At 38.2% G+C, this 8,234-nt stretch overlaps 1 protein-coding gene across 1 annotated transcript; it reads left to right on the top strand.

Moving 5' to 3' along the window:
• Positions 1-3,235: 3,235 nt before the first annotated feature.
• LOC308437620 (GTP-binding nuclear protein Ran-like) lies at positions 3,236-3,886 on the top strand (the record flags this gene model as incomplete). The annotated part of the gene is made up of 1 exon (XM_080938727.1): positions 3,236-3,886. The coding sequence occupies one exon, from the start codon at positions 3,236-3,238 to the stop codon at positions 3,884-3,886; it is 651 nt and encodes a 216-aa protein (XP_080794853.1).
• Positions 3,887-8,234: the final 4,348 nt, after the last annotated feature.

Genomic DNA, 8,234 nt, shown 5'->3' on the forward strand with positions numbered 1-8,234 from the left:
GGCATGGGAAGGAAGCTAGTAGAGCTGTGATCCTCTATGACTTCTGTTTCAGTTCTTGCCTTCAAATTTCTTCTGTGAGCTGCTGCCCTGAGTCTGTCTCCTTCAGTGATGGACTATGCATTGATGAGTGAAATAAACCCTTTCCTCAAAAAGGTGCTTTTGGTCATGGACTTTTTCATAGCATTAGAAAAAATCAGGAGGATTGTTTCCAAGTTTTCCTCATTTGCTCCCTTTTCCTTCCTTTATAAGATAATTATTGCCATAATCATTACTTGCTGTGCTGGGTATTAACTGGGGCTTTATGCATGCCACCCACACACGAAGTTACCAAGCATAGGCTCCCTAAGAAACCAGCATTTTGTATTCAGTGTGGTTCTCAGCCCAAACAGAACATCTATCTATTTCGTCCTCCAGAAACAAGGTGCAGGGACCATAAAAGAGGGGTGAAAGATATTTCGAGCAGGGGTTTGGGAAGACCAGAGTGTAACAAATGTCTTCTGGATTGATCAGGACCATTATACTCTCAGCAGCTGGGGCTCCCTGTACAAGATTAAGGTTGACAATTCATCATGGAAGAAGAAGGGGCACATAGGACTCCACCCTAAGACAATAACTACTGGGGAGTCGACTTATTTAAGGATGTAGTTGTGTCTGATTTGGTGAGCATGCTGTAGAGGGTAGGTGTAGACTCTCGAGTATTGAAGCAACATAAGTTTGGCTCGGAGGGTTCTTTGAGTGGAAAGAGGAGATAACAAGGAGCTGGACACAAATGAACTAATGTATTAGAGAAAGTGTGTGTGGATCTGAGAAGAGCTAGAGAGAGGAGCAGGGGGTAAATAGAACCAAATGCATTGCATGAAACGTTCACAATTAATTTTAAGATAAAAAAAAACTCAACTTTTGAAGTTACAGAAATTGTGTAGCCTTTGGAATTACTTATTGTCCTGCCAAGATACTGTTACAGTTTCCAGTTACACCCAGTGACTAATAATTACATATAGTGCTAGTTCCAAGGGATCAGATCCACTATTCTGGCTGCCTTGGCATCCACTCATACAGACACACACAGTGGCTCAGGAGGCCAATGCAAACGATTACCATAAATTCAAGGCCAGCATGGGCTACTTGCATTTCAGACTGTCTTAGACTTCAGCCACAGACCCTGTCTCTGAACCCAGAATCCCTTAACTCACCATTTTCCTCAGAAAGGAAAGTGTTGCTAGAGACATACCTGCAAACTTTTAGTGCAAATGTGTGCAGCAAAAGAATCCATCTTTATTCAGGAAATTGACATCTCCTCGGGGTTTCAGTTAACATCGACAAGTACATGTAATTCACAATGCACCAACTTATAGAAACATACAGTATTGCTTAGGGAGTCAGGTTATTTTTCTAAGTAGGATCCTCAGCCTTTTTGTTTGCTGATGCATTATGGCCAGTATTTCACTGTTGAACTGTTGGTAACTTTCTAAAACAAGTGTGTATTTTTCACAGATGTTTCCTGTAGCTGAAGATTTATATCTCCACCAGAGAAATTCAGAACATCTGGCAGTTTTGAAAATGATCCTCTTTTGATTTATTTAAATATAATAAATGAATATACATGACTACAATTCTGCGTGTTATACTGATAGACTTTAAGACTAATGAATCTTAGAATATGCTAAATATCCACCCTTCCCAACTTCACTGGAACGACTCTAATCTATTTTTCCCTTTCAGCTATTCTTCTAACTCATTACCTAATTGCCTAAGATATAAAAAGACATTTTGCTTAAATGAAGCAGCACCAGTAAAACAAATGAGCCTAGCCCTTGCCTGTGATAGCCGTTCTAGTATTTAATCATTTATCCAAAGATTATCTCTAAAGAGCCACGTGCACTTTCCTGGTCTCTGCCAGTGCCATTTCTGGAAGCATTTCATAAAATTTGCATTTGAGTGAAACCAAGCTTCAGCTTTATAGAACAAGTATTAATATCATCTGAACCTGAACTCATTCCGTAAATTCTTTTTCTTGCCATGAAAAGGTTTTATTTTTTATTTTTTTTATTTTTGCATGATTCAATAAAATAGGCATCATCGGCTTCACAAGGGACAGAAAACACAACTCTGAGCTTCCAGGGGGATGACTGGGACCTATGCCAGAGTTTACTACAGGCTTGTAGCATGGGTCTCACAGGGAGACAAGAGAACAAGGACACACCTCAAATATGTTTCCTACTGTTGTGTTTCTGAGTAAGTGAAAGGGCTAGTTGTAAAGACATGTGCTAAAGGAAGTAATTAGGACCCTAGTGAAATCTGGAGTGAGTGACAGCCCCAGTGGCTGAACTGAAAATTAAAGCTGCTGCAGCTCAACTGCCCCAGTCGGGTAGCCAGTGAGTACACAGTGGAGCTCAGATCCAGTGCTATGGCATTGGAGGAGTAATGTGGCATGCCTGAAAAATGTCTAGGCAGTTAGAATATAGACATATCTGGCTAAGACATACAAAAATGTCATTAGGAAGTTAGTATGTCTATCTAAGTCCTACTAACCAGTCCAAAACATTCCCAACCATACAGAAAGAATGTAACTAGTATCTGTATCTGATCTTTCTTCCTTCCTATTACTAAAAGATATACAAAACGCACAGATTTATCTGTGAAAATGCTTGCCATTTATGGCCAGAAACAGGACAAGGCTGTGCTACCTCTTCTGTAGATTATGATGTCATCAGGGAAGAATGTAAGTGCCTCTAACATTCTGTTTCTCCCCTCTCCTCCTCTCCTTTCCACTTCCCCATTCCCCCCTCTTCCCTCCCTTCTCCTACCTCCCCACACTGACTCTCTGTGATTCAGGGTAGAATCAGAGGTCTAATTCCTAAGAAAAGAAAGCAAAACCTTCCCATCCCTTTCCCCTCTCTAGCAAACAATCCTGAAGTCGAGTGCACTGATCTGGGATGATGCATCTGTAGAATCAGATCCAAGCAGACGAGGTAGGCAAGCCAGGGGGCCGTTCATAGGATAAGGGAGGGTGATGGAGAACAGCCAACTAAGTTATTAAAATTGTCAAAATTTATAGGTCACGACATTTTACGTCGTGGGTAACTGCCTATTTAAATCCAGAAGTCTTCCTCATTTTGGGGAAATGTTTCCTAAGTATTTTCTGGTGATATGCAAAACATTTCAGCTTATGAATTGTGATTCCCATCTTTTCTCAGTGGGACAGTGTGGAGACATTTCTGAAAGAATTGAGACAATGGCAGCCGAGGGAGAGCCCCCAGTCCAATTCAAGCTTGTCCTTGTGGGCGATGGTGGTACTGGGAAGACAACGTTTGTAAAACGCCACTTGACCGGTGAATTTGAAAAGAAGTATGTGGCCACCCTGGGCGTGGAAGTACACCCTTTGATGTTTCACACCAGCAGAGGGCCCATCAAGTTTAATGTCTGGGACACTGCTGGCCAGGAAAAGTTTGGGGGCCTGCGAGACGGCTATTATATCCAAGCCCAGGGTGCCATTATAATGTTCGATGTAACATCAAGAGTGACTTACAAAAATGTGCCCAACTGGCATAGAGATCTGGTGCGGGTGTGTGAAAACATCCCCATTGTGCTGTGTGGAAACAAGGTGGATGTTAAAGACAGGAAAGTGAAGGCGAAATCTATCGTCTTCCACCGGAAAAAGAATCTTCAGTACTATGACATTTCCGCCAAAAGCAACTACAACTTTGAGAAACCCTTCCTCTGGCTCTCCAGAAAGCTCACTGGAGACGCTAACTTGGAGTTTGTTGCCATGCCGGCTCTTGCCCCACCTGAGGTGGTCATGGACCCAGCACTAGCAAAGAAATATGAGCGTGACTTGGAGGTGGCACAAACCACTGTCCTCCCTGATGAGGATGACGACCTATGAGAAAGTGAAACTGGGGTGGCATAGCAAGCCTAGGTGTACAGGCAACTGAGCTGGAATGTCTGCTGTGTGGCCTTTCTGTCACCTTGCTACCTAACTAAGCAGACTCGGACGCTGTGTTCATGGTGGACAAACAGAAGGCTTCGGAGTGAATATGACAGTTACAAACACACCTTCCATCGGGCTTTGCAGATTTAGTGGCTTGGAATGCAGTTCTTTCTTCCCTGAGGTTCAAAACTAAGAATGCTGCATTTACATCCTGTATTCTGTGGCAAAATCTTGGTTTTGTAATTTCATTCCTTTTGCTTAAAATAAAGTAGCATTGCAAACACCAAACCATAAATTCAGAATATAAGTGTAACATAAAAGAAAAACACCTTTTCAGAAAAATAAGCTTTTCTTTAAGCAGAAGATCTTTAAAGAAATCTGGGTTTAAATATGTTCTACCTGAAAATAATTTTCAGTTACCACTTAAATTCACTGTGGGGCAGCAGTTATAAATTTGTGATATTTGGTGATTCCTATAGTAGCTGTGAGGTCTGATGCAGGGTAGCATAAATTTTTTGAAAGCCTAATGCAACATACAAAGCTATATGCAACACTATATTACTTCAAGGATAAATCAGAGTTTTATTTGATTTTGCCCTGGGGTTCTGCTTGGATATTGAAACATAATGTATATTAAATGTGAAGTTGCTAAGCACACACACATAAACATACACATGCACACACACACGTATATGTATATATATATATATATATGTGTGTGTGTGTGTGTGTGTGTGTGTGTGTGTGTGTGTGTGTGTGTGTGTATTGTATGTATATAACCAGCCAAGTAAAGCATACAATAAGTGTCAAAAGTTGTATTCGAGAATGTGTCAACTCTATTTACAATATAACTATAAAAATGAATTGTTCACTTGGGGCTCATGGAAAGTCCCCCTTGGCCTGTCTCTCCCCCTTTCTGTCTAACACAGTCACCTAAATAATATAGTTAGGTTTAGTCTTGTCTGTCTGCGTCTGGCTCATATTCTGACATGTCAATCGGCACATTTGGAGTGGCAAAGGGGAACTGACAGTTGGCAAATGCCACAGTAGAAATTCATGCAGGTCAATAGCATCAAGAATGTTAAAGAATGAACATAAAATTTAAACAAACATGGTTATACTGTCTCAAAACATTTATTAATTATATAAGAAATTTATTAAACAAAAGAAGCAATGTGGTTACATTGCAAAAATTCAAATCAGTCAGAGCTAAAGTCATGGTGAATTAAAGTAATGAACAATGATAGCACGGGGAGGATTCCTGTCCATACTGATTAACATGAACTCATCCAAACCGAAACCAGTAGTCATTCCACAGAATGTCAAACCTCGTCCCCAGGTGCTTCAGTGTGATCAGAGACATGGGAAGCAGTGCAGTGTCAGAATGAACGAAACTACAGAAGTGTGGCTCCAGAAGAGCTGCATGAAGGATGGGTTGATTCTAATATCAACAACTAAACATGTATCAGTGTGAATCATGATAACAATCAGGCTGTGCTTCTAAAAGGAAATGTTTAAGAACTACTGACTAATAACGACTTTGTGGAAGGTAGAGACATAAATTTCTACAAAGAAAACAGTGAATTAAATAAGAAAGACAAAGTTACTACCACTTAATCACTCCCAAACATCCCCATGAAACAGATATGGGTATCCTTTGAACTATTCTCGAAACTCTCCAGAAGTTAAATGTGAAATAAATGGGAAATGTAGTAGGAAGAGTAAGTTACACGATGGAGACAGAATTAAAAAAAAAAAAGAAACAACCAAAAAATCCTACTTCTAGACCTATTAGGAGAACAGAATATGTAAGGAATGTCCTTAGGGAGAGCAACAAGTATTCATTGCTGATATTATAAGGTATTAGATATAGAGGTATAAATTCTTCTATCCTAGAACAATCAAAGAAGACAGAAGGTTTTAGTGTGCAATGGCAGGATGGTAATACTATGAAGAACATGGGAGAATAGGCCACATGGGAAGCAAATGAAACTGAATCTACAGGAAAGGAGAGGCCTCAGAAGCCCCAGTGTGCCAACCAATACCACCTTCAGTATGTATTCCCCAAAGTTCTACTCCTTAGAAGCCATCTTAAATATCAAACCAACAGGACCTTTCAAAAGAAACACGAGGGTTAGGAAAGTTAACCCAAAATTATTGATTCAAGCACCCACATTTTAGCGTGATTTGTTTGTTATAAAGCTCCTCACTGCAAGGAAAGACTCACATAACCAACGGCATATTTACTTCATTCTTTCAGTAATGATTGTATTAAGTATTCATTTAGAACTCCAATGATAAATTTTTAGTTATTGAATTCTATCTCATTAAGAATTACCAATCTGTGAAATATTTCTCATTTTTGTAACCAGTAGGCAATTACACAGAAGAGTCATACCAACCTCTCCAGATACAGTTACTAGCAGCAATATGCTGAATCAAGAGCTCCCAACCATACATTCAATATTATTTATATAGTGTTTTAATATGTTAATTAATAAAAGGAGATAGAGTATATTTTTGCTCAGTTATGATGCTATCTCTAATTTTTATTTTTAAGACATTATTTTTGCCATGTCTTATTGCTTGAAACCATACAGAAGGAACAGCTCTCCTTCCTAAGTATTTACTGTCCTTGTTTTGAGACTATACAACTTGACAATTCAATCCAAAATGGAGTTCTCTGTTTCTTTTCTGTTCAACTTCTGTCTTACAGTTCTACATGTGTGTGTGGGTGGGTGAAAATTTTCTTTATTTAGTAGTTTGTTGGTTTTTTTTGGCAGTTCCTTAAAGTATATGCTTATAAATAAGTCAGACCAATTCATATTTTATTCACCCTGGCAAGCCTCAGTAACTTGAATCTCTTTCTTTAACTCCTTTAATGTCTCAATTTTCTCTTTAAAAATGTAGACCAACTTATGAACTTGGAAAAACATATAGACAAAATAGTGCATACTACAGAAAACTTGTTATTATAAAAACAATAATTCTATTCTAAATGACTGTATAACCAAACCATAGCCGGATTTTTCTCCCACTAATGAGGCTTTGATTGAATTTGTTTTTATGAACATACTGTTTTATTCCATCACCTTTCAAACACAGTATAATTTAATATTTATCTATCTTTTCAATCTCTCTCACACACTTTTCTCCTTGTACCTTCTGTTTCTCTAAAGCCCCCTTTTTTCTACTAGTTTCTCTAGTCCAAGAATTATTTCTGTGCAGTCTTTATTCACTGCAAACATGACTGTGAATAAGACAGCTAATCAAGTGACACATTCTTCCCAGGTTACCATGTTCTCAGATCTGTGAGCCACACACCCGAGGACCCCACACTCATTGAGCAGCATCAGTTTGAGTTGTCAGGAGCTTCTACCTGAGCCATTATTTCTCCTATTTCTACCCGTCTGCAGTCTGTTCACACATTGAGACATGTCAGTAGCTTCTCACTGGGCTATTATTTCTTCGTTTCTACATGTCTGCAGTTCATTCACACACTTAACTAACAGAACCTTTACAGTTAGGTACTTATTTACGTGAACACCTTTAAAATCATTTGGTAGCTCTCCATCAGCAATAATACAATTCAAATCTTTTCAACATAATCTTTAATCACATTGCTTTTTTGACAACATTTTAATTGTATTATGAGTTTTGCCCAGCGGATTATATATTTCAGCTTTTGTCTATTCTTAGAACATTATCCTAATACCAGGCTTATCTTTGATTCCACTCACCCAACATTTAAAAATATTTGATTTGATAATATACTTTCTACATACTTCTCTCCTTCCTTCCTTTTTTGGCTTCCTTCTGCATCTACATCACCTTCAACTTACTGTTTTCTTCCACTTATCACACTTTAATGACAAGTTTACAAGTTTGCTGTCTTTGTCTTCCTTCTGTAAGTTCAGAGAGTAAAATCTAATATATATATATATATATATATATATATATATATATATATATTTGAATATATATATTCTAATATACAATTTAATATATATCTAATCTATATATAAATCTTATATATTATCTTTATTATACATATATATATAATATAATATATAATATATATATGTAATCAAGAGAGAGAGAAATCCCAAGTCCAGCAACATGTTTGGTACCTAATAGAAATGTAGCGAATGAGTAAACAGACAAGAAGGCAAATGTAGGTCAACTGAGAAGACTAAAGACAGCTTCCACTTCATATTGCAGCAGCCTTAACATAAGGTTGTCATGGTGAATACATCAATTCCTCAGAGGGAGTAATAAGGAGGGTGTGATGGGAGCAGGTGCT

The sequence above is a fragment of the Micromys minutus genome (genome assembly GCF_963924665.1).
Source record: "Micromys minutus genome assembly, chromosome: 26".
NCBI classification, from domain to species: domain Eukaryota; kingdom Metazoa; phylum Chordata; class Mammalia; order Rodentia; family Muridae; genus Micromys; species Micromys minutus.